At 39.6% G+C, this 27,256-nt stretch overlaps 1 protein-coding gene across 8 annotated transcripts in view; it reads left to right on the top strand.

Moving 5' to 3' along the window:
- Positions 1-27,256, top strand: part of pou2f2a (POU class 2 homeobox 2a) — a 228,820-nt gene that overhangs the window by 34,556 nt on the left and 167,008 nt on the right. For all 8 annotated transcript variants that reach the window (XM_062047392.1, XM_062047393.1, XM_062047389.1 and 5 more), the window contains 2 exons: positions 9,774-9,996; positions 10,073-10,289. In XM_062047392.1, the coding sequence (XP_061903376.1) occupies positions 10,190-10,289 (100 nt within the window). In that variant the 5' untranslated portion in view covers positions 9,774-9,996; positions 10,073-10,189. The remainder of the gene's footprint in view (positions 1-9,773; positions 9,997-10,072; positions 10,290-27,256) is intronic.

The following is a 27,256-nucleotide window of genomic DNA, read 5'->3' as shown; positions in this document are numbered from 1 at the left end:
CTCTGATTATAATCCCCTCATCTGTCAAGGCAGGAAGGAAAGGAAATGTCAACACAAGCATGGAAAACACTCAATGTGAATAAAATAAAAAATAAAATCACATTGAACACTTAACAATACGCTCTTAAAATGAAGGTGCCAAAATAAGGTTTATGTTAAAAATGCTTAGTGTAAGAAAATAGTGCAAAGTGTGAAAATGTAAGCATAGAGAAACCTGAGAATAATTATTTTCTACAGGTTTCGACTTAGACTTAGACTTAGACAAACTTTAATGATCCACAAGGGAAATTGTTCCACACAGTAGCTCAGTTACAATGATGGAAAGTGTAAGGATGGAAAGGACAATGCAGGTATAAATAGACTAAATATAGCGATATAAAATATAACATATATACGTAACATTTACATAATATATGTACAGTATATTATATATACTGATGTATTATATTATATCTATATCATATATACAACATATAACAATTACCATGTACAATATTATAGTATATGTGACAGCTGCAGCATAAAATAGAGATTAAATCCAGCAGAAAATAGACATTAAAAACAAAGAGAAGTAGCTAACATAGAAGGTGTCAGGTAATAGACAGATATCATCTATTGCTAAAGTGCCAGGAAGTTACAGCTGTGCTCTAAAGGGTGAGCGTGGCAAAGGTGGTGTGGTATTACCGGTCTTAGTGGGGACGAGCGCCTCACTTTATTTCCAGACCACATTGGTCTGACTAGTCTGTTTTAAAATGTCCAAAAAAGTGCCATACTGTCCATGTGACTTTTCCTCTTTTATCCACTATTTCTTCACTCTCTGTAGCAAAAATCCCCCAAAAAGGTGACTTTTCCTCTTTTATACACAATATCTGTAAAGTCCAAAAACATGCACCTGGGGATAGGTTGATTGGCAACACTAAATGGTCCCTAGTGTGTGAATGTGAGTGTGAATGTTGTCTGTGTATCTGTGTTGGCCCTGTGATGAGGTGGCGACTTGTCCAGGGTGTACCCCGCCTTCCGCCCGAATGCAGCTGAGATAGGCTCCAGCACCCCTCGCGACCCCAAAAGGGACAAGCGGTAGAAAATGGATGGATGGATACACAATATCTTCATTTTTACTTTATCACTTTCTCACTCCAAGCAAAGAATCAACCGCCGTGCAGACAACAAGCTGGCGCAACCAAACTTGGTAGTTGATACTGTTACCTGATTGGCTGTTAGCGTGTCACTCCCACTGATCGGCGATCACTTCCTGCGTTGCTCGGCTACCAGAGAGCGCGTTCTTGCACCCGACCTTGCTTTGCAATTTCCGCTTTCTTCCGACGAAGAAGAAAACTAAGACTATCTAACTAATGTTTTTATTGATGCTGATTAACTATCTATCGCAATATATATTGATATTGTTTTTATCGCCCTGCCCTACTTTGCATTGCAGTATTTCCCGGTGTTAGAAGGTAATGAGTGGACATAGTAGTAGTAGTAGTGTGTGTTTGTGGTGATAGTTTGCACGTTGGCGTGTGTCCAGCAGCAGGTTGCAGATTGGTTATAAAAAGAAAGGATATTACTGGAGGAAGGGTGCAGGGGAGGGGGGGAAGAACATATTGCTATTGATGAGGCCCGCCGTGCGCCATATTGCTCACCTCTCCTTTAAGTCCACACACACACACACACACACACACGTATGCACTCCCCAGCTGCGATGGATGCACAACACACACTATATTTTTCAAGAAATAATTGCTTTTGTCTGGAAGGAGTTGGGATGGGGTGAGGGGGGGGCTCCTCCGCACGCAGCCTTTTATCCGCAGAGGGGGGCTCTGGAGGGGCGGCCAGTCGCTTGGTCCGGCCCTCCCTCGCCCGCTCATTGGACGCACGTCTGTCACAGGGCGAGCGGGGGATCGGCATGCTGTGTGCGTGTGTGTGTGTGTGTGTTCCTTTGTGACGTGAAACTGAGACGCACGGGTCACACTATTAGGTACACCTGCACCAATGCTGCAACGTTCTCTCGTTTGATGTCCCTAATGATGTGGGACTGGGATGCACATTAGGTGGGGGCGACAGCAATTGTTTACGCGGGGTCTAAATTCTCTTTATGGACTATCAGCGTTTACAGTATCGATACTGTAAAGCCGAGCGCCCCTGGGGCCGTGATTGATCAATAACGTATTAACGCCACGTCCTTTGCAGAGAGTGCGAGGAGTGGTGCCGCACACTTGATTATCGACTGCCATATTTACAGTATTGATTAGTGTATTCATAAACATATTTATTAGCTGCAATGATAAGCTGCAGCATTAACTGACTCAATACTGGCGCTTTACCGCTGGCAAGATCAGGCACGAGCAGGTAATACAAGCTGCTATTTCTGATGATGTTGACCTCCTACTCGGACTTCTGATTTACGTCAACATAAACAAAAGTAAATGTAAGGAAAATGGCTGATAATCAAAAATTGTTCCTTCATTTGTACATACAGTATTTTGATTCAGACTCTTCAATCAATCAATCAATCAAACTTTATTTCTAAAGCGCTTTTCATACATAAAAGAAATGCAACGCAAAGTGCTTTACAAAGTTAAAAACAATACCCCGATGATCCATATCCCCCATTATCACATACGTATGCACGGACACAGATACCAAACACAAACACACACACAACATACACACATATGCTACTACAGTCGCGATCAAAGGTTTACATACACTTGTAAAGAAGATAATGTCATGGCTGTCTTGAGTTTCCAATACTTTATACAACTCTTATTTTTTTGTGATAGAGTGATTGGAGCACATACTTGTTGGTCACACAAAAAACTTTCATGAAGTTTGGTTCTTTTATGAATTTATTATGGGTCTACTGAAAATGTGAGCAAATCTGCTCGGTCAAAAGTATACATACAGCAATGTTAATATTTGCTTACATGTCCCTTGGCAAGTTTCACTGCAATAAGGCGCTTTTGGTAGCCATCCACAAGCTTCTGGCAAGCTTCTGCTTGAATTTTTTGACCACTCCTCTTGACAAAATTGGTGCAGTTCAGCGAAATTTGTTGGTTTTCTGACATGGACTTGTTTCTTCAGCATTGTCCACACATTTAAGTCAGGACTTTGGGAATGCCATTCTAAAACCTTAATTCTAGCCTGATTTAGCCATTCTTTTACCACTTTTGATGTGTGTTTGGGGTCATTGTCCTGTTGGAACACCCAACTGCGCCCAAGACCCAACCTCCGGGCTGATGATTTTAGGTTGTCCTGAAGAATTTGGAGGTTAGCCTCCTTTTTCATTGTCCCATTTAAAGCACCAGTTCCATTTGCACTAAACAGGCCCGGAGCATAATACTACTACCACTATGCTTCACGGTAGGGATGGTGTTCCTGGGATTAAAGGCCTCACCTTTACTCCTCCAAACATATTGCTGGGTATTGTGGCCAAACAGCTCAATTTTTGTTTCATCCGACCACAGAACTTTCCTCCAGAAGGTCTTATATTTGTCCATGTGATGTCAGATGAAACATAAATTGAGCTGTTTGGCCACAATACCCAGCAATATGTTTGGAGGAGAAAAGGTGAGGCCCTACCGTCAAGCATGGTGGTGGTAATATTATGCTCTGGGCCTGTTTTGCTGCCAATGGAACTGGTGCTTTAAATGGGACAATGAAAAAGGAGGATTACCTCCAAATTCTTCAGGACAACCTAAAATCATCAGCCCGGAGGATGGGTGCTCCAACAGGGCAATGATCCCAAACACACGTCAAAAGTGGTAAAGGAATGGCTAAATCAGGCTAGAATGAAGGTTTTAGAGTGGCCTTCCCAATGTCCTGACTTAAACATGTGGACAATGCTGAAGAAACAAGTCCATGTCAGAAAACCAACAAATTTAGCTGAACTGCACCAATTTTGTCAAGAGGAGTGGTCAAAAATTCAACCAGAAGCTTGCCAGAAGCTTGTGGATGGCTACCAAAAGCGCCTTATTGCAGTGAAACTTGCCAAGGAACATGTAAGCAAATATTAACATTGCTGTATGTATACTTTTGACCCAGCAGATTTGCTCACATTTTCAGTAGACCCATAATAAATTCATAAAAGAACCAAACTTCATGAATGTTTTTTGTGACCAACAAGTATGTGCTCCAATCACTCTATCACAAAAAAATAAGAGTTGTAGAAAGTATTGGAAACTCAAGACAGCCATGACATTATGTTCTTTACAAGTGTATGTAAACTTTTGATCGCGACTGTATATGGACAAATGATTGCATGACTGAGTACAGAGGGGACATGTGAGTAAATACTATCACAGGAGCCATCTGCACCAGTAGGTCATCAGACCATGACCACCAGGACGCTGACACAAATGCGCCCCCACAAGCACGGCCGATAACCCCTGAGGCAGATGGCTCATCTGAGGAACGTTGGAAAATAAAAGTAAAACCTGTAAAATAGTAACAATCATGAGTAGAGATAAAGAATAAGATACAAGTAAGACATATTAGGATTAATAGAAAAAATTAAATGAATATACAGTAAATAAATACAAAATGAATAGAACTAAATAAAATCTTGCATAACTGATCGGATAAAAAAATACAAATGACGTCAATAAAATATCAGGTAAAAGCCAAATCAAAAAGGTGGGTCTTAAGCCTGCTCTTAAAAACATGAACGTTCTCCGCAGCCCTGAGGTCCTCCGGCAAGCTGTTCCATAGACGGGGGCCATAATGGTGAAAAGATGCCATCCCGTAACTTTGTGTCCTGACTTTTGGAATAATTAGTAGATGAGTGCCGGAGGATCTTAGGGCCCGAGAAGGTTCATAGGGTAAAAGCAAATCTGAAAGATAAGAAGACCCAATACCATAAAAACATTTATAAACCATAAGAAGAATCTTAAAAGGTATCCTGAAACACAATGCAGAGATTTTAAAACTGGTGTAATGTGAGCCCGCCTTCTGGTCTTCATCAGGACATGTGCCGCTGAATTTTGGAGTAATTGCACAGGTGTTTTTAAGAAGACCTGAAAGCAGGGCGTTACAACAATCTATACGACTTGTAATAAAAGCATGCATTAGCGTCTCCGTGTTGCCCCGAGAGAGAATTGGGCGAACTCTGGCTATATTCTTGAGATTCTTGTGTTTTAATATTCTATACTCTTATCGAACTGAGCTGCTGTGCTAGTTTGGTTGTTTGTTTTGACTACAATGGCAATAAAGCTTCCGTACATGCGAAAATCTTTCTTTCCGTGGCTAACCATCTAAAATAATAAAAAAAGGAAATCGTTTTTATTTTGAAGGCTATCTTGCACTGAACAGGAAGTCACTCAGTACATGTCCATTCACTAAATTAGTACAATTTCTCAAATTGTTTGGCTCTCAATAAGCATCCTACAACCCTTAATCCGATTGTTTGTTTTTTGAAAAGTCGGACGAACACACCTGGATCATGCGATTGAATACCAGATCTCTCGAGTGGGTGTGCCGCATTCGCCAGTCTCAATGCGCGGGAAAAAACCCGGAAGCAGATACCATTCAATAAAAACATACGCAACAAATGTAATGAAGAAGAGACTTTTTATTTGCGTCACAAATTAGAAGAACGGAACGTTTTGAAGTGCATCGATGGGAGAAAGAAAGAAACTGAGATGTCTTTAAGAAGATAGCCAAGGAAATGGAGAATTCCGGCTTGTTTTGGACTTCTGAAGGAAATAGGAATGAGATGAAAGAGAATGAAGCAGATATATTAAAGGCAAAGAGTAAAGCGTACACAAACCTCTTCATGCTGCCTACGTGTAATCCAAACTGATTAGCAATAACTCTGTATTCCACACAGCTGGCAAGATAGTCCAGAACAATAGCAACCTTCATCTGGAACAGTATCAGTGGGGTCACGAACGGTCTTGTCCTTCGGATTTAAAACTCATTCCATCAATCCACAGAGTTTTAGGAATGAACTCCGAGACATTCTAAAGGTTTGTTTCCATAATTCTCCGTCCAAAAATTCCTTTTGAAAAAAAATTTCTCCCGCCGGTCTTTCTTTGCTTCGGACCTGAATCCGCTCCGACACATTCTTGGTAGTAGCGCTGTGTTCGAGGCGCAATGTTAGATAATTTCTTGATGCTTTCTGTTATTTAACATCAACATAGCCATTAGATACGTAGTATTTGTAATCTGTGCCAATATTACGGCGGACATCAGATACAGCAGAGATAAACTGTTGATTTTTAAGGAGCTACAGATTAGGGATGTGCGTATCGATCCTGTGGTATCGATACATCGATACTCCCACGCTACTCATTTGGCATCACTTTTTTGAAAAAAGTATCGATATAAACCAAAAAACGGCGTGTGGGGGGTGCAAGCATCACTTTCAGATGTTTTTGATTACTTACTTAACTTACTATGTGCTGGGACACCCCTGTACCTGGCAGAGTATAGAGCTGGCCCAGTCGCGTCACAGGAGACAGCGAATGAGCGTCGTCAACGTGCAACACACACACAGCCAGCCGACAGCGTTGTTACTTTTCCTGAACAGCAATCTGAGACTTCAGTAAAGTGTGACGACTTATCTGGAGTTCACTAAAGGTGTGATGGTGTCAGACATTTTTGTAGATAATTTTTCCAAGTTCATTTTCTCAGGGAACTGTCTTTCGTATGCAGGTTTATAGGACAAGGAAATCCTAGTTTAGTGTGATAAGGAAATTATTGACTTTGCTTCAGAGAAGTGTTATAAGTTTACTTCCACAAAGAGGTTTGAAACATAACATTGTTATGAATAATAGTTTTTTTTAAGCTTTTTCTACCAATACTTTTTTTTTTGAGGAATAAGAAAAGTGAAAATGTGTATATTTTTGTTTATATTTAATTTATTTTTAATATTTATATTATTTATTTTAATTTTACTTTTATTATATATTGACAATAATAAATGTGGTATAAATGGTCTGCATTTGTCTTGTGATTTGTCTTAAATAATAACAATAGTAATAATATTTTTGACTGACAAAAATTGCCAATAAGAAATTAATGGTATCGGTATCGATGAAAATGCAAGAAAAAGTATCGGTATCGTATCGAATCCTAAAAGTGTGGTATCGCCCATCCCTACTACAGATGCCTGGTGTGACGTCTTAGGTCAACTGGAAAAGCAATACATTTAACCGCGCTAAAAGGATATATGCGCCCCCCAGTGTACGGGAGGCACACGACGTATGACCAATAGTCACTTTAGAGAGCACGAACATTGGGACTTCACACATATAGGTTCGAAAATAGAAAATAAAATAAACTATTTGAAAAATGTGAGTAATTTAGTGCATGGAAACTAACTAAATATGAGCAAGTTTTAACGTTGTGTAACGAGACAGCATTAAAAAAATATATTCACATCCAAATCGCATTTTTATTTATTCCGAGTCTAACTCGATCAAAAATTTGCGAGAATCGATTAGTTAATTAATTAATTTATTTTTTAATACAATTTAAAAAAAAAAAAAAAAAGTGTTTTGTTTTTTTTTAAATACGTTTTTTAGACTAACACTGCCCATATACTAAATCGTATGTCAGCAGCCAAGAGGAGCTTTTGTAACCTGTTTTGAAAATGTTTTCTTAATAATTTTTTGTTGAATCAAGAATCAACTCAAAATAAATTGCCGCTCCAAAAAACACATCGAATCGTTAGGTGACTTAAAATTCCCACCTCTAATATTTTTGTATTTTCTCAGTGAGTTGATTTCAGATGATATGACCATTAAAACACTCTGTGGTTGAGCTGATACAACACAGACACTACTGTTAGCTTAGCCTTCCGTAGTGGCCCTCAGTGTCCGCTTGGATTAGAAAAAAAATCTTAATTAAATTTAATACAGGAAGTGAATACTTGAACCTCTCAGTCTCTTGCATTTCTGTGGTGTGTTTGCACATCTCTTCCCGACGAATGCGTTGAGCAGTGTTTTTTTTCTGTTTTGTTTTGTTTCTCCTAAAACACACAGTAGTCCACTATTCATTTTGTCACGTTCTTACAAATATGCTGTCTTTTGAACAGGATTTTGGGCTTGTTAACATAATAATGTGTAATGTATACCGGACTATGTGCTTGACATTCACCCTCGGCGCTCACGTGCGAGATCAGCTTCTGTATTAATATGTAGACATAAGAGAGAGAGAGAGGTACACCTGCTGAAATATACATCAAACGTGTGTGTGTGTGTGTGTTCGTTCTTGTATTTCTACCCTTCTTGAGACATCAACAAGGAAAAGTACCTTCCATATGAGTACCGGTGAACAAGTTGCATCTAATAGACAGCCAAATACTAGAGTCCGTGAGCATTGCTCCAAAGTCAGGATTTTTTGTTGATTTAATGTGCATACAAAAGTAAACATTGACAGGTGCAAAGGCAGCATTATATGATAAAACAAGACGGCAGCTAAAGAAGGACTTCCCTATTCATATCGAAAAAAACAGCCAGGTAAACATCTGATTTTACGACTTCCGGTGCTGACGTAAGACAACCCGCGTCCAATATGTGACCATAGGATGGGCAAATATACTACGGAACTAAGACTATAGTGGCCATTAACAGTTAGCTTCTACAGCTGGCTTGCCCAAAGTGCGGCACGGGGGCCATCTGTGGTCCGTGTCTCGTTTGTCATCGGCCTTAAGCACATTGCAAAAAAACAAAAATAGAGACTTCATTTGCACCCCTGGTTGTGACATCTATCAAAATTAGGGTAGTCCCAAAAAAGAGGGATTTTTCAAATTGACTGTGTGTCGGTTTTAGAAGTGCTCCCCCTCTGGTCAACATATGAAATAACAAGTTTGTGTAAAAACTTGAAGTGCACCCCCTTTGGCCAATATATGTAATAACAAGTCAAGTGTGTGTAAGAAATTGAAATGCGCCCCCTTTGGCAAAAATTAATTTAAAAAAATATGTATATAGAGACATACTGTAATTACTTGAAGTAAATATTGAAGATTAGAAACTAATTATATACAAAAAATTAAATAAAAAAAAGTATTAACTAAAAGCTTACCTTTTTTATATTTGCATAGTATGTATGTATTATTAATGTTGTAAATACAAATATTTATATCTAGAAAGGGTGGTCCTAAAGAGGTAGGTAATTTTTTGGAATGTCTCAAGAAGGTACAAATACAAGAATATGTGTGTGTGTGTGTGTGTGTGCACGTTGCAAGGAGGCGGTCGATGCTCTCCAGGCCAATGTGATTATTGGCTTCATTGTAATGATCACCGGATCAATTGGATGGTTTGGCACGTGCCTCTACGCCGTTATTAGTGTGTTTTGTGTGTGTGTGTGTGTGTGTGTGTGACAATAGAAAGCTGTTGAAGAATAAAGTGTGTTTGTGACATAACCCAAAAGCACATTTGGCCATTCACCTCTGCATTGTTGTGGAAAAACACACACACACACACACACACACACACGAGCCAACATGCTCTTCTGCATATGCGCGCCCGTGTGTTTGTGTGGGAGAGAGAGAGCGAGCGAGCGAAAGGGGGGAGGGTGTAAAAGTGGGGGTGGGTGTTCTCTTGTCTCTTGTATCCCGGCCGAGGCTCCGTGCAGCACCAGAGCGCGTCCAGGCTGCGCAACGACGGGGCGCAACCACCGTGCAGGAATCAAAAGACCGGGCGGTACTTGGCAGCGCACAGCCAAAGAAGAGAGCAAAGCCACAAGACTGCTCATTTATATGGATTTATTCATCGATTAAGGAGGAAGGAGCACGTTTCTTACTTTTTTATGTGATTATTGACCAAATACAGGACTGTGAGCCTCCGGCAGCTGCACGGCAAATATTTCACACGACCAAAAAGGACAGTCCGTCTCCAGCCAGGCGGACCGGGACACTTCCTCACCGCCATGGCAGAAGCATCTTTACGCACCGTAGCTCAGCGGCCGCAGCGGCATGGATCTCAGCCGGCGTCCTCACACGCCGCTCGCTAGAAAGCAACCCAGCGTTGTTGACACGAGGACGACAAGAAACATGTGAGTTGCGGTCTCGCTCAAAACAAACCGAAAAAAACCCCCATCAAACCTCCTTTTTTGTCCGAACCTTCCACAGAACCGTGAGTCTGGGAAAGCGAAAGAGCCGAGCAAGAGAGGGGACTAAAAGACAGAGGGGAGCACAATAATAAGGAAAAGACAGGAGCAGACCACCGGCTCAGGTCGACTGAGGACCATGTTTGTCCCCCTGCCGGTCCCCTTCGTCTTTCAGAGAACTGCGTCCGACTTCAGCGCCTGGAGACTCAAGTCCTCGCTGGCTGCACGGTCCAGCCCCGGTAAGACCACTCCATAACCTTGTCCCCTAGGTAACTTATTTGACGGAGTGAAAAAGTGATGGCATCGCCTCATTTTTCACGATTGACGAGTATGACGTTTGAAAAAGTCTCTTGCAATCCCCAAAATCAGATTAAAACACACTTTTAACATAAGTCAGTCTGAGCGAAAAATTACTTATTTTATTCAGTTATCCCACGAACAACAGTCGCTTGAAAAAGCATTTGTTCCCCAAACAAAAAAAGTGTTTAATGCTTTGAAATCACAAAGACTGTTCTTGCATGTTGCAAAACGTCCTCGTCCTCCCATCATTCCGTCGCGCTCCCCTCCGTCCTCCAGGTTCATGGTCACCTATTGATTAGTGCAGATTGATCCCGTGCTGGGAAAGGCAGAAAGATCATCATCTTGTCATGTTGTAAGCATAACAAATAGCTGTTAGGCTTCAGCGGGAGGGTTTTGATGATAGTCCGAGTTGGCGTGCTCATTGAATAATATCCTACTGAATAGCACAGAGTGTGTGTGTCGGCATTCCCTCTCACCTGTGTCTCCTGTTTAAAACACTCTGTTGTTTGCAATGTACCTTGTGTGCGTGCATGCTGAAATACGTGTGTGTGTGTTCGAGTGCTGGAGGTGAAAGTGCCCCCCCCCCTTACACCCTATCCACCCGCACGGTCCCCATCCCCACCACTAGCCCAGTCCACCCAGGCGGAAACATCTAATGGGCGCCGTGGGGGTGGGACGGGGTGAGCGAGGCGTGCCGGGGTAATTCAGCCTATCACCTTAAGTAGGTGTCAGCAGCGAAGAAAAATGGTGGAGGTTTTAATGAGAAAAAAACGCTTGTGGACGTTTGACGGGGGACACGTAATCACTGTTTGGGGGTGGGACGTTTTCGGTCAGTCCTTTAAAAAAAATGAAAGTCAAAAATGTGAAGGTGGAAGCTGACCAATGATTAATTATGAATAATGAATGAGAGTGGATGAGTACACTTTATTAGCTACACCTGCGTCATTTAATCTCAATTATAGTCCTGGGTCGTTGTCACAAATCTTAATTTGGGATTAATCACAGGATTTTGTGTGATTGATCACACAAATTCAATTCAGTTTTGTATTTCTCAGTTTTTTTAATTTAAACGCAGCATTCATGTGATAGCCCTAAGCCAGTTCTTTTCAAATAGTGTGACTTTATTGGTATCATGCTTTAAACGCCACTTCTAAAAGCTGTGCACTACAAAAGGTGCCCATGTAACCTTTAACCCGAACTTTGTAATTTTGATAAAAATTTAAGTTTTGATTAAAATGAGGAAGTTAGTGTTAATGGTTACAACAACAAAAAATCAGCACAAATTGTTTCATTTTTTTTAGTTTTGTAGGTTAGATTTTTTTTAAATTGTGCTCCTGAGGTAATGTTGTTGGACAATATGAATAATGTATTATTCAGTGAGTTTATTTAATGTATGTTTTATTTTTTAGTATAAAAATGGTTCAAGTTGGTCCAAAAAATGTAAGTTTGAATAAGGATTTACTATAATTATTATTTCAGGCAAATTGATGCATTTAAATTTTTTTTCTGTTACAGACTAAACAACAATGTTAATAGTTATTCTTTGTTGTAATTTGATCCATATTTCTTTCTTTTTTTGGTTTTCTTTCATTTGAACAAGGATACAATTTAATGCAGAGGTGTACATATAACAATTTTACAGGCAATATAAAATTGATACTTATAAACAGAGGGGGGGGTGGGTGCAAAGAGAGAGAGCACAGCTTGTAGGTTCAATGTGCACAATTAAATAGCTTAGTTGCTTGTATACATACATTTAGATTGGGGTATGTTTTTTTTTATGGGGAAGGATGTTAATGCCTCTTGTTTTCATGTTGGCATTTAGGATAGCTAACGAGCTACGGCTAATCGGTCTGAGTTTTTAAAAGTTTGGTTTTATCAATCGCGGTTTAATTTAAACTGTAATACTAACCGTTAAAAGTTTTACCCCAGTTATCATTATTATTGTTATTGTTATATTCCTGAAAACACCATACGATCAATCAATATACTGAAATAACACACAGTGAAGTAAAACCCAAAATACAAGGTAAGACCTTAAAAAGACAATTATAACCAGGGCCAAGTTAACGTGTGCAGCTGTGGTTTTCCTTCTGTCAACACTTCAGCTTTGGTGTGAACAGATGAATATCTGAGATTAATAAGATTTCTGTTGGTAATGTATTCCATAGTTGACCGCCCTTGATGGAAAAGGCAGATTGTCCAAATGTAGATCTTCGATGTGATATTTTACAGTTCCCCACCATCATGTCTTTTAATGTATCCAGAAAGAGGCATCACGTAAACATTTGAAAATAAGCTCCAAGAAACACAAATGAATAAAACCCTCAAAATGTAATAGATTGTATTTTTTCACTATTTGACAGTGATGCCAACAGATAGGCTTTTTGCCCATGACTTGAGTTGGAAATATGTTATTTTATACTTCCGTACCTGTGCAAATCTTTCTTTCTCTCGTTTCTTTCTTACAAAAAAAACCCAATGTAGATTGTCACAGAATCCAGAGGCCTCATGTATTAAGAGTTGTGTGAATTTCCTACTAAAAAAGGAGACAGCGTTGAACACCCAAACGATTTAACGATGTATTTCTTTTTTACATTCGATTCAACGTGGAATTGAGGGCTCATGTTGGAGTGCAGCTGGCCACTGCCATTTCAATAGGCAAATCATATTCAAGTTAGCCATGTGCCTGAGATCCCACACTCTGCCCAATCAGAATTCACTAACAAGGAGTTGGAGGTGTTTTTTGTGAAGGCTCGCCAAAATATACTTTTTGACCACTGTCCTTTGGTGAAAGAGGGTTGAGTGGGATAAAGTCTGTGGAGTCCGAAAACCGCACACAGGACCGAATAGGAAAAAGGTGGTACCACATCAGGAAGAAAACTGAATAAGATGGATGTGGCCAACACAGGCGAGGGGGCCGGAGATAAAGTAGTGCTCACCCCGCTTAAAAAGATAGTTGCCGGAATGATACGCAAAACTTTAGAAGAGATGGGAGCCCATGTGGGTCACTCTGATTACCCCCAATGTCATTTGTGTAACTTTCAGCGAAATGTGTTTATACAGTAGCCTGCTAAAAGCCAGATTAGAGTTTCATGTGAAATTGATGTAATATATGGTTTGAAAAATGTATTATGTATAAATATCAAAAAGGACACGAAAGACTTTGACTCTTGTTTTATTACTCAATATATTATTAGAATACGGGAGAGCCACTTGCGGTAGCAGCCAAATGACACAAAGACAGGCTATTCCTCCACCGTTTTTGGTGCCGATAATGTCTCTCGACTACCGGCAGGTGCTGCTGTGCTGGAGTCACAGGAACACATTGTGACAGCTTAAGGAGAAGGGGAATGATTGTCTATTTAAATGAATAGACGTCCTCACAAATATAAATATTAAGCATTAAAATGCATTGGCAAAAAAGTGAATTTTGTGTCCTTGCCTTGATCTTTTTACATTGCTGAAAACAACCAAAAGAGCACCTCGGTGTGCCGCCAAAGTACCCACAGCATGTAGAAGAAGTGTGCGTATGTGAAGCATGAAGCTGGCGTGAGTTCACTCTTGATACGTCTCTACTTTGCTGTGAAAAAGGGCGTACGCCAGGTTTTTGTGTGTACACACATTACTATTGTCATACTTTTATTTTAAAAACTTACTTTGAACTAAATAGAAAGTCACTGTGTATGTTTTGATACAGTGTAACCTATATTGCTGTTGTGGTCTCACACTTTTTAGACGAAGTGAACAATATTACATAACTCTAGTGTAAAAAAACACATTTTTCATTTAAGAAATGTTACCTGGTGACATGAAATGTTGCTTTGTAGTGTCAAACGCCACTCTAACAACGGTGGTTCTATCGACTTTAGGGGTCAAAGAGATTTATAATGAAATTATTTTGGTACCTCTTTTCTGCCTAAAATTTTGGCAGATAAGGCACATTCCTGCCCCCTCTGGTGATGCTCAGTACTACTTTTTCCGCCCACTGGTGTGTTTATTTGACGCCTGTGAGAAATGAACATGTCAAAATAACACAGATTTAATACAGATCTGAATCTCGCATTTCAATTACATTCCAAATCGATTCTCAATTCAACCCGATTCTCGCAATATATTTCTTGGTGTTTAAATTATATATATATATATATATATATATATATATATATATATATATATATATATATATATATATATATATATATATATATATATATATATATATATATATATATATATATATATATATATATATTAATTTATTTCAGACCAATGGAGATCCATATCACAGAAGAAAAAACATATGATAAAACACAAAAGAAATGCAAGCAGAAAAATACATAAATAAAAACTTGTATATAAAAAATAAATAAATAAAATAAACACTCCACAATATTCAATGTCCAGCATACAGGCTTGCTCGCCAATTATAATAAAACAATGTCAAAACGCGTTACAAAATCTTGGTTGCCATTGTATACTCAAGTTTTCCCCTTAATGTAAGGCGCGCCGCCACAGCATTTATATTAACGCCACACCTTAAAATAATTTTTTTGTTTTTTTCACTTGAAAACAAATTAAAGTAATACAGTATTTTGTATCCCCCAGAAGAAATCACACAAAGTCTGACGCTATATTTAACTTTTATTACCAATCTTATGATAACAAACGGCACAATTCCAACAGGTTTGACCTCCCATACAAACACTTTCGTCTCGTCAGTCCGCACTTCCCCGGACACACAACAACACTTCCTCATTCTGTGCCAATCACCTTTCGGGCACGGACGGTGTGTTTGCGACCATGGGAAAAACTGACATCAAATCCAAACCACACAAACATAAAACAATAACATTAGCTGGTCGTTACAGTATGAATTGAGATATATAGCCTATTATTTGACAAGTGATGTACAGAAAACTTAACCACCGATAAAAAAAAACGGATGTAAACAAAATGCACGCTGTTGTCAGCATGTCTGTGATGAGGACGTAATTTTTATATATATTGCAGATATACCCGCGGACAGCCATCTACAAAATGTGCAAATATTAGGACAGTGGCGGCTTTTAAAGAGAGAAAGTCCAATTGGAGCAACAGTGCCAAGCAAGTGTGACGTCATGCTCACTGCAGACCTCTTCTCCAGTCAGTGACATGGAGGGACGGAAGTACTCTCTAAACACCAGTAAATTTGATAATGACACCAGAAGAAGATGATAGATTTGTTGCTAGTTGTTTTCAATAAAAAAACAGTCCTTAAAAGTCTGTAAACACTTGGAAAAATCTCAACAAAGTACCTTGTACAAAAAGCAGCAACAATTGAAAATATGGCAAAACAATAAAGAAAGTATGTTCATGCTAATTAATAACATACTTGTTTGAAATGTTTGTAATAATTTTTTGAGCCTTTTTAAAGAAAATAAAACAAATTAGAGATGAATGCGTTAAAATGTAATATCGGAAATTATCGGTATCGTTTTTTTAATTATCGGTATCGTTTTTTTTATTATCGGTATCGGGTTTATTTATTTAAAAAAATTTTTTTTTATTAAATCAACATAAAAAACACAAGATACACTTACAATTAGTGCACCAACCCAAAAAACCTCCCTCCCCCATTTACACTCATTCACACAAAAGGGTTGTTTCTTTCTGTTATTAATATTCTGGTTCCTACATTATATATCAATATATATCAATACAGTCTGCAAGGGATACAGTCCGTAAGCACACATGATTGTGCGTGCTGCTGGTCCATTAATAGTACTAACCTTTAACAGTTAATTTGACTCATTTTCATTAATTACTAGTTTCTATGTAACTGTTTTTATATTGTTTTACTTTTTTTTATTCAAGAAAATGTTTTTAATTTATTTATCTTATTTTATTTTATAATTTTTTTTAAAAAGTACCTTATCTCCACCATACCTGGTTGTCCAAATTAGGCAGAATAATGTGTTAATTCCACGACTGTATATATCGGTTGATATCGGTATCGGTAATTAAAGAGTTGGACAGTATCGGATATCGGCAAAAAGCCATTATCGGACATCCATAAAACAAATTATGCAAATCACACCGCCACAGGTATCTTGGCAGTTTAGGGTAAACCGTGATACTGTATGTGCAGCGAGTAAGCGCAGAGATGGTCTTTTTAAAAATGTATTGTTGAAAATTATGATTTTTCCGGCACCCCTAGGATGTAAACTGTGTTCGTGCGCAATAATGTTTGCCGTGTTATTAATTTATAGAGTTAGCGCTATGATAACGTGTACAGTCGTGGTCAAAAGTTTACATACACTTGTAAAGAACATAATGTCATGGCTGTCTTGAGTTTCCAGTACATTCTACAACTCTTATTTTTTTGTGATGGAGTGATTGGAGCACATACTTTTTTGTCACAAAAAACATTCATGAAGTTTGGTTCTTTAATGAATTTATTATGGGTCTACTGAAAATGTGAGCAAATCTGCTTGGTCAAAAGTATACATACAGCAATGTTAATATTTGCTTACATGTCCCTTGGCAAGTTTCACTGCAATAAGGCGCTTTTGGTAGCCATCCACAAGCTTCTGCTTGAGTTTTTGACCACTCCTCTTGACAAAATTGGTGCAGTTCAGCTAAATTTGTTGGTTTTCTGATATGGACTTGTTTCTTCAGCATTGTCCACACGTTAAGTCAGGACTTTGGGAAGGCCATTCTAAAACCTTAATTCTAGCCTGATTTAGCCATTCCTTTACCACTTTTGACATGTGTTTGGGGTCATTGTCCTGTTGGAACACCCAACTGCGCCTAAGACCCAACCTCCGGGCTGATGATTTTAGGTTGTCCTGAAGAATTTGGAGGTAATCCTCCTTTTTCATTGTCCCATTTTTATTTTAAAGCACCAGTTCCATTGGCAGCAAAACAGGCCCAGAGCATAATACTACCACCACCATGTTTGTCGGTAGGAATTGGTGTTCCTGGGATTAAAGGCCTCACCTTTTCCCCTCCAAACATATTGCTGGGTATTGGGGCCAAACAGCTCAATTTTTGTTTCATCTGACATCACATGGACAAAGATAAGACCAGCTCAAGGTTAAGTCCTGACTTAAACCTGTGGACAATGCTGAAGAAACAAGTCCATGTCAGAAAACCAACCAATTTAGCTGAACTGCACCAATTTTGTCAAGAGGAGTGGTCAAAAATTCATCCAGAAGCTTGTGGATGGCTACCAAAAGCGCCTTATTGCAGTGAAACTTGCCAAGGGACATGTAAGCAAATATTAACATTGCTGTATGTATACTTTTGACCCAGCAGATTTGCTCACACTTTCAGTAGACCCATAATAAATTCATAAAAGAACCAAACTTCATGAATGTTTTTTGTGACCAACAAGTATGTGCTCCAATCACTCTATCACAAAAAAATAAGAGTTGTAGAAAGTATTGGAAACTCAAGACAGCCATGACATTATGTTCTTTACAAGTGTATGTCAACTTTTGACCACGACTGTATGTTATTGTGAACTGTACTGCGTCACACAAGGTACATCGCCTGTTGTACACACACAGTTGTACACTTATTGCTTGTGTTGTCATTAGATCGTGTTTGCTTTTGCTCTTCGCTGCTAACACGTCGAGAGGAAGTAAAGTGCGGAGCAAAAAAAGACGCCCATCTTTCCTCATCCTCGTCTCGCCTTTGTGTCTCATCCTGTCTCTCCTGAGAATCTCCCATTTCTGCCGACTGCTCACCGGACTCAGAAGCCCCCTCTGGTAAAATATACACACCCTCTCAGCGTCTCCTCTCCCCGCGGACGAGCAGCTTGTTGAATTGGATTTGACTGCCGCGGTTCGGACTGGGCCCCCGTAAGCCACTTTAGCTAAGTCTGTTAGCCACAAGTCTGTCTCCCCGTGATCTGCACTTTGACCAGAGGTGTGCATCTGTATGATTGCATGTGTGTGTGTGTGTGTGTGTGTGTGTGTGTGTGTGTGTGTGTGTGTGTGTGTGTGTGTGTGTGTGTGTTGTGCCATGGATAGATTCAGCAGACGTCAGTTCTGAACCCCAGGCTTACTGGTTTTTCCCCAGCTCAGTTTTTTTTACAGCCGGGGCACCGAGCTCTACAAACTCTGCTCAGCCGGACCCAAGACATGTCGCCGCATCAGCACCTTTCTGCGGTGGCTGATGGGGGGGGTGGGGGACTCTCAGCAACCTCCAAATGCTATAAACACTGAATTGATCGAAAACCTAAAAACACACAAGCTGCCGCAAATTAAAACTGCTGACAGTACATAAACGTTACAGAATCGAAAACAAATGCAGAAGAAAAAATGCCAAAAAAACGCAACACAATCCAGAAAACAACTGCATGAGAGAAATGCTGCAAGCCAAACATACGCTACGCTAACATTAGCTACCTAAGTGGGTTGCTATATAATACTGTAAAATATCACGGCCAAGTGTTTGAAAAAAGCGTACAGAAAAAAAATACCCTTTTATTCCACCTCTTTAAAAGTCTTCCAACTTTCTTCTAGGCGTTCTTTTCTTTGGATGTCGCTGCACATTTGCCCCTTTTGGCCACTTTAGTTTTCAAACAGACTTCTCCAGTCCAGGGACTGTCGTTACTTGTCATTTAAAAGTCTGTGTAAATCAGTTCTCAAATCGTGGGATGGGGCCGCCTGTGACCCCGGGGAACATACCTACCGTATTTTTCGGAGTGTAAGTCGCACCGGCCAAAAATGCATAACAAAGAAGGAAAAAACCATATATAAGTCGCACTGGAGTATAAGTCGCATTTTTGGGGGAAATGTATTTGATAAAACCCAACACCAAGAATCGACATTTGAAAGGCAATTTAAAATAAATAAAGAATAGTGAACAACAGGCTGAATAAGTGTACGTTATATGAGGCATAAATAACCAACTGAGAACGTGCCTGGTATGTTAACGTAACATAATATGGTAAGAGTCATTCAAATAACTGTAACATATAGAACATGCTATACATTTACCAAACAATCTGTCACTCCTAATCGCTAAATCCCATGAAATCTTATACGTCTAGTCTCTTACGTGAATGAGCTAAATAATATTATTTAATATTTTACGCTAATGTGTTAATAATTTCACACATAAGTCGCTCCTGAGTATAAGTCGCACCCCCGGCCAAACTATGAAAAAAACTGCGACTTATAGTCCGAAAAATACGGTACATGCCTACCTACTAGTGGTTAGAGTGTCCGCCCTGAGATCGGTAGGTTGTGAGTTCAAACCCCGGCCGAGTCATACCAAAGACTGTTAGAACTATGCTGCTTGGCACTCAGCATAAAGGGTTGGAATTGGGGGTTAAATCACCAAAAATGATTCCCGGGCGCGGCTCACGGCTCCCCTCACCTCCCAGGGGGTGAACAAGGGTGATGAGTCAAATTGTAACAGTGTTAAAGTTGTTTATACGAGAGAATAATTTCGCCACACCTAGTGTGTGTGACAATCATTGGTACTTTTTAACATGCTTCATCAGTAACATGCAGTATCTTACTTCGAACCCCACTTTAAAAAAACATGCTCATTTTGACTTCCTCAATGGTTTTTTTCATTTTTGTTTTGTACGTTAAAATGTTGTATATATTGTTATCCTGAGTAATTGTGGCTGATCAATTTTAATTTAGTATTATTTATAGAGTTTATTTTATTTTTCAGTAGCAAATAGTTCAAGTCGGTCAAAAAAATGTTTACGGTTTAAAGCAGGGGTCCCCAAACTATGGCCCGCGGGCCGGATCCGGTCCCCCAGCATCCAAAATCCGGCCCACAGAAAGTCCCAAGTTAAAAATTTTTTTTTTTTTAAAAAGGATATATATATATATATATATATATATATATATATATATATATATATATATATATATATATATATATATATATATATATATATATACATGTATTTTTTAATTTTTTTAATTTTTTATTTTTTTAAATCTTTCCTTTCTAATCCATTTTCTACCGCTTGTTACTCTTGGTGTCTCCTAGTCGCTCAGGCAAATCATATTGTCTAAAAAGGAATTTTTCCACCGATAACGTGACAATGTTAAATGTTGATGAACATCAATGTTAATTGATGTTAAATGACAAAACGGATTATAAAGACAATGTATATATGTGTGTATATATATATATACTGTATACATATATATACACAGCCTGGCCCCGGCCAAATTTTTTTAACCCAATGCGGCCCCCGAGTCAAAAAGTTTGGGGACCCCTGGTTTAAAGTATGTCGTCGTGGCTTGTGCAGCCCTTTGAGACATTTGTGATTAAGGGCTGTAGAAGTCAACTTTGATTGATTGATAAAGAAGAATTTAAAAGTGTTTCTTTTCAGGCAAATTGATGCATTTTAGATATTTTCTGTTAGACTAAAAACAATGTTAATAAAAGTTATTTATTGTAAGTTGATCTCTAGCAGTTTTTTGTTGTCTTTAATGTTTATGAGGATACAATGTTATGCAGAGGTGTACTTTTTTATAGACAAATTATACTGTTTAGTCGCAGCGGACAGGGGGAGGGCGTGAAATGTTTTCTTCTTTCTACGGGGGGCGTAAGAGAAAAAAATTAAAAAGCACCGGTGTTAACGTTCATTTACTTCAAGACCCGGCACACAATAACATGTATTAAAACATGTGCAAACTTCATAGCACACGCCAATCTGATGTACGAAATCATGCGCAGAGGATTACGTCTCAAGTGAGCAAAGTGAGGGGCGGTATAGCTCGGTTGGTAGAGTGGCCGTGCCAGCAACTTGAGGGTTGCAGGTTCGATCCCCGCTTCCGCCATCCTAGTCACTGCCGTTGTGTCCTTGGGCAAGACACTTGACCCACCTGCTCCCAGTGCCACCCACACTGGTTTAAATGTAACTTAGATATTGGGTTTCACTATGTAAAGCGCTTTGAGTCACTAGAGAAAAAGCGCTATATAAATATAATTCACTTCACTTCAATCCATTTAGCAGGTCTCTTCATGAATATGCAGAATATATGATGATCATCACGACACCTGCAGTACTGGGAGAAGATAATATGATTATTTAGCATACGCAGTGTGATCTATGAAGGCTAAACTGTTCTGCGGCCACTGTTTTGCGTCTTTATTTAGTATGTCTAGAAAGGACGTACAAACTGCAAGAAATAGCTGTGAGAAAGTAGGCAATGGCTCTGCATCTATATGTACTGTCAAAAATACCAATATACTATCTATTCAGCAATATCATTTTATAATTTCTGCAGCTGATAGATGACTTCAGGGGCTGTTTAAAAAAAAAAAAATTTGATGCGTGTTGGTGTCTATCTTTTTTTTTGGACGTTCTTTATCGTCATTTAAAAGAGATATCAACATTCCTCCTATATGGAAAAAAATGTAATGCATTGTACATTTTCTTGCGTCTGGAACATTTCAGGGCACGCTCGCAGTTAGTGCCAGCCTCTTCCGTGAGCGCACAAAGTGGGTTTCTTTGTAGATGCACTGCAGGACTGTGTCCAAAATGCATGTAAAAAAAAAAACGGTGCATAAATGTCTGCGGCGTGTCTCAAAACATAGCAAAACAGTAGAAGCATGTTAACGTGAATGTGCAGTAAATGAGTAGTGTATCCATGGTGAAAGCCGCGTAGTACAACCTCATTAGAATAAGGAGATTGTCAGGTTCAAACACTGATGACATCTATTAAACAAGACAAGAAGCAAAGAATTAAACAGAGACAGAATTAAAGGCCTACTGAAACCCACTACTACCGACCACGCAGTCTGCTAGTTTATATATCAATGATGAAATCTTAACATTGCAACACATGCCAATACGGCCGGGTTAACTTATAAAGTGCAATTTTAAATTTCCCGCAAAACTTCCGGTTGAAAATGTCTATGTATGATGACGTATGCGCGTGACGTCGATGGTTGAAACGGAAGTATTCGGACACCATTGTATCTCAATACAAACAGCTCTGTTTTCATCGCCAAATTCCACAGTATTCTGGACATCTGTGTTGGTGAATCTTTTGCAATTTGTTTAATGAACAATGGAGAATGCAAAGAAGAAAGCTGTAGGTGGGATCGGTGTATTAGCGGCTGGCTGCAGCAACACAACCAGGAGGACTTTGACTTGGATAGCAGACGCGCTATCCGACGCTAGACGCCGACCGCATGGATGATCGGGTGAAGTCCTTCGTCGCGCCGTCGATCGCTGGAACGCAGGTGAGCACGGGTGTTGATGAGCAGATGAGGGCTGACGTAGGTGGAGAGATAATGTTTTTATCATAGCTCTTATGAGGTCCCGTAGCTAAGTTAGCTTCAATGGCGTTGTTAGCAACAGCATTGCTAGGCTTCGACAGGCGGCACAGCATTAACCGTGTAGTTACATGTCCAGTGTTTGGTTTGGTGTCTCCTGATAGTAGTATTGTTGATCTGCTGTCTATCATCCAGTCAGAGGCTTATTTATTTTGTTTCTATCTGCATTTAAGCACGATGCTATCACGTTAGCTTCGTAGCTAAAGTGCTTCACAGATGTATTATTGTGGAGATAAAAGTCACTGTGAATGTCCATTTCGCGTTTTCGACTCTCATTTTCAAGAGGATATAGTATCCGAGGTGGTTTAAAATACAAATCCGTGATGCACAATAGAAAAAGGAGAGAGTGTGGAATGCAATGAGCCCTTATACCTAAGTTACGGTCAGAGTGAAAAAAGATACGTCCTGCACTGCACTCTAGTCCTTCACTCTTACGTTCCTCATCCACGAATCTTTCATCCTGGCTCAAATTAATGGGGTAATCGTCGCTTTCTTGGTCCGAATCGCTCTCGCTGCTGGTGTAAACAATGGGGAAATGTGAGAAGCCCTTCAACCTGCGACGTCACGCTACTTCCGGTACAGGCAAGGCTTTTTTTTATCAGCGACCAAAAATTGCGACCTTTATCGTCGATGTTCACTACTAAATCCTTTCAGCAGAAATATGGCAATATCGCGAAATGATCAAGTATGACACATAGAATGGATCTGCTATTCCCGTTTAAATAAAACAATTTCATTTCAGTAGGCCTTTAAATTTGGCTCAATTTGAGGAGAGACGCATGGACACTGTCCCAGCACACTCTGGCGAAACATTGTATGCCTCCTCCTTTATTTGGACTTTCTCTGACCACATGGCAACAGCTGTTTCTAAGGGACGAGGGTCGTAAACAGTTCACAGAAAAGGTTGTAAAACAGTTCACAGAAAAGGTTTGTAAAAGGGTTCGAAAAAGAGTTCAAAAAGCGGTGTCTGAAACTTGGGCAGATCCTGCCTTCTCTCCGCTTTGTAGTCCTTGGGTTAAAACAATATCTTTCTGTTGATTACAATACAGGAAAGAAAACAGAAACCCCTTCATGTTGCTTTCCGTCCTACACAGTGGAGTTTTACAAGCCTTCTTCTTGGTAGGTTCAAAAACAGCTTTTGGTCTTCTCACTGGGAACTCCTTTCAACACAAAGTTTTTTGTGATAACTTAGATAAAATTATTCCAACAGAGATCTGCACCGGTTATCAATTGTACACGCAGTCTTAGTAGATCACACGCTACACGCCCACTCATTTTATAGTTTGCACACGCTGTTTAGCGCCTGGTATTTGGATCTTAGTAGATCAGGCAGGTCCACTGATAATGATGGACTGGGGTTGCCATGGTAACAACAAAGACGCTCAGCTCCTTTTAAGAAGCAACTGACGTATTGTGGCTTTTGGCCACGAGTGATTAGCTTGAGTGAAATCAGATATGAGGTTTAATTTACAAGTTTTGTGGCGTCGGTATTGCCGGGAAGTGTCTTCAGTCTTGATTTTGTCTGACGGTTATTGACCAGAGGTTCCAAAGGGGCTTTAATATTCTGTAAAATCCTCCAATATGATGTAAAAGTGTGATCTTGAAGTGCTTGAACTGAAGCCTGGGCTCTCTCTTTGTGGAAATGAGCGGCGCGAGGAAAAGCGGGCGTCTTGTCTCTCAGCTCGTTACCCAAACGCTCCTTTCATATTTCGGATCCTCATTGTACGATCCCGGCGCTGGTCCACCGCGGCCCGCTTGAAAAGGCGCCGCTGTCAGCTCCTGCCGAGGCGAGGGTCCGGTGTCTGAGTGATGTGGGAGGCTCGTGAGGAGCCGCGAGTTATCGCAACGCCGTGCTCCCTTCTCGTAGCTTTTTCCTAAAACGCCAAAATGGCCGACGTCTGGTTTTAAGGCTCATGCTGAGGAAAGTTTCTGTGCGGAGTTAAAAACACACACACACACACACACACACACACACACACACACACACACACACACACACACACACACACACACACACAAAGCTCCATGCTTTGGGATAACAACCTTCCTTCACACCTCTCTGTGCACGGGCGGAGGGTGGACCAAGACCTGGCCTAATTGGCTGTGTGTGTGTGTGTGTGTGTGTGTGTGTGTGTGTGTGTGTGTGTGTGTGTGTGTGTGTGTGTGTGTGTGTGTGTGTGTGTGTGTGTGTGTGTGTGTGTGTGTGTGTGTGTGTGTGTGTGTGTGTGTGTGTGTGTGTGTGTGTGTGCGTGCGTGCGTGCACGTGTGGATGGACAGTAGTGTCTTCCTGGGAGTGTGTGTGTGTGTGGTTTCTATTCATAGCATTACGTTGCAACATACAATAGATGTATTCCCCCCCCCCCCCCCCCCCCCAGCATAGTACTTGGGAATTTTCCATTATCCACAGCCCTTTTACGTTCATAGAACTACGGTACTGAAGTAGTTTTTATTACTATCGCATTGTTTTTCAAACAATTATTACTTATCTAAAAAGTTGTTCTTCTTGTTAAAAGTTAAAATGTTGCTGTTGTGGGAGAGCCAAGCATACATTACATGTATCTCAATTAGAGATGTCCGATAATATCGGACTGCCGATATTATCGGCCGATAAATGCTTTAAAATGTAATATCGGAAATTATCGGTATCGGTTTCAAAATTATCTTTTCTCACACACAAGTGAATGCAAGGCATACTTGGTCAACAGCCATACAGGTCACACTGAGGGCAGCCGTATAAACAACTTTAACACTGTTACAAATATGCGCCACACTGTGAACCCACACCAAACAAGAATGACAAACACATTTTGGGAGAACATCGGCACCGTAACACAACATAAACACAACAGAACAAGTACCCAGAACCCCTTGCAGCACTAACTCTTCCGGGACGCTACAATATACACCCCCATCCCCCCCCCCTAACCCCGCCCACCTCAACCTCCTCATGCTCTCTCAGGGAGAGCATGTCCCAAATTCCAAGCTGCTGTTTTGAGGCATGTTAAAAAAAATAATGCACTTTGTGACTTCAATAATAAATATGGCAGTGCCATGTTGGCATTTTTTTCCACAACTTGAGTTGATTTATTTTGGAAAACCTTGTTACATTGTTTAATGCATCCAGCGGGGCATCACAACAAAATTAGGCATAATAATGTGTTAATTCCACGACTGTATATATCGGTATTGGTTGATATCTGTATCGGTAATTAAGAGTTGGACAATATCGGATATCGGCAAAAAAGCCATTATCAGACATCTACAGGCGGGGCTGTTTTTTGTACGAGTATTCCCAGTTACGAGCTTGGTCGTGGAACGCAATGTGCTCGTAGGTCGAGGTACCACTGTATATTAATTTATGTTCAAAATGTATCTGAAATTTAACCCCCCCAAAAAATCGACATTTTTACCCACATTGTCTGAGCATAACAAAATAGCAACCGCAATTTAAAGTATTTTTCATTAACACCACCGCAGTATTTAAAAATAATACAAATTAAATAGTTACAGCACGTCCCCTAAACGTTATAAATTTGCAAGTCTCGAGTTTCGTGTGTCGTAATATGTACTTATGTTTTTTCCTGCCCCTCTTACCTCCGTACCCCACGCCCCGTCTCCTCTTTTTTCTCCTCTCGCTAGCTGATCATTTGCCGATGACATTGAAAGTGGATTATATGTTTAGAAGTTTTTATATTTTAGCAATATGGTTGGTAGATTTAAGGATTTTGGTGATTTCTGATTGTTTGTGAGGGCACCAAAGGGACTTCTGTGTGTGTACGCGTGTTGGCAAAGTAGCACATACAGGACAGTTCAGCTTGTTGTTGTTTTGGCTTGTTATCAAATAAAAAATAGATTCATCACCTCCTTGTTGTGTTTGATACACAGAACTGTGTAGCACTTTATATTGAACTGAAAGTGTACAAACCTTAATAAAATATGGACTTTTGTCGAGGCTGAAACGCATTATTCATATTTACATTGATTCTTATGGAGAAATATGGAAACTTTTTCTATTTACAAACCCTGTTCAAGAACTAATTACATTCTTTAATTGAGGCTTTCACTGTACTAACAATTGAGATGACAACTTCATTCAAAAAAATATATATATACTTATATTTGTTCTGCTCATTAGGCTGTTGTATAATAATAATTATAACAAACATTTGTCTATTTAAAACAGGGGTGTCCAACTCATTTTAGCTCATGGAGGAAAATATGTGCACACGCAGGGGCCGGACTATTAAAATCATGGCATTTAGACTAAAAAATAAAGACAACTTTAGGTTGTTTTCTTTGTCTTACTTTGGCCAAAAATAGAACAAACACATTCTGAAAATATTACAATAAAAATATAGAAAAAAATACCAGCAGGGGTAAAGTTTAGATCCATTAAGGAAAGAAGAAAGTGAATGAATCATTGGTACTTTAACTTTTAACTTTATTTACATATGCATAAAAATGTGTTTTCTTTTGTATTTTTTTAATGAATTAAAGTTTATGACAACCTTTTTCCAAAACACAATATAGAATGTGAGATACAACAGGATAATGCATACATTCATCATTTTTTTTCAAAATGGTTACAAAAAAGTGG

This window comes from Entelurus aequoreus, linkage group LG05 (genome assembly GCF_033978785.1).
Source record: "Entelurus aequoreus isolate RoL-2023_Sb linkage group LG05, RoL_Eaeq_v1.1, whole genome shotgun sequence".
Classification (NCBI taxonomy): Eukaryota; Metazoa; Chordata; class Actinopteri; order Syngnathiformes; family Syngnathidae; genus Entelurus; species Entelurus aequoreus.
The sequence above is the reverse complement of the archived record's forward strand: the minus strand, read 5'-3'. Positions and strand labels throughout refer to the sequence as shown.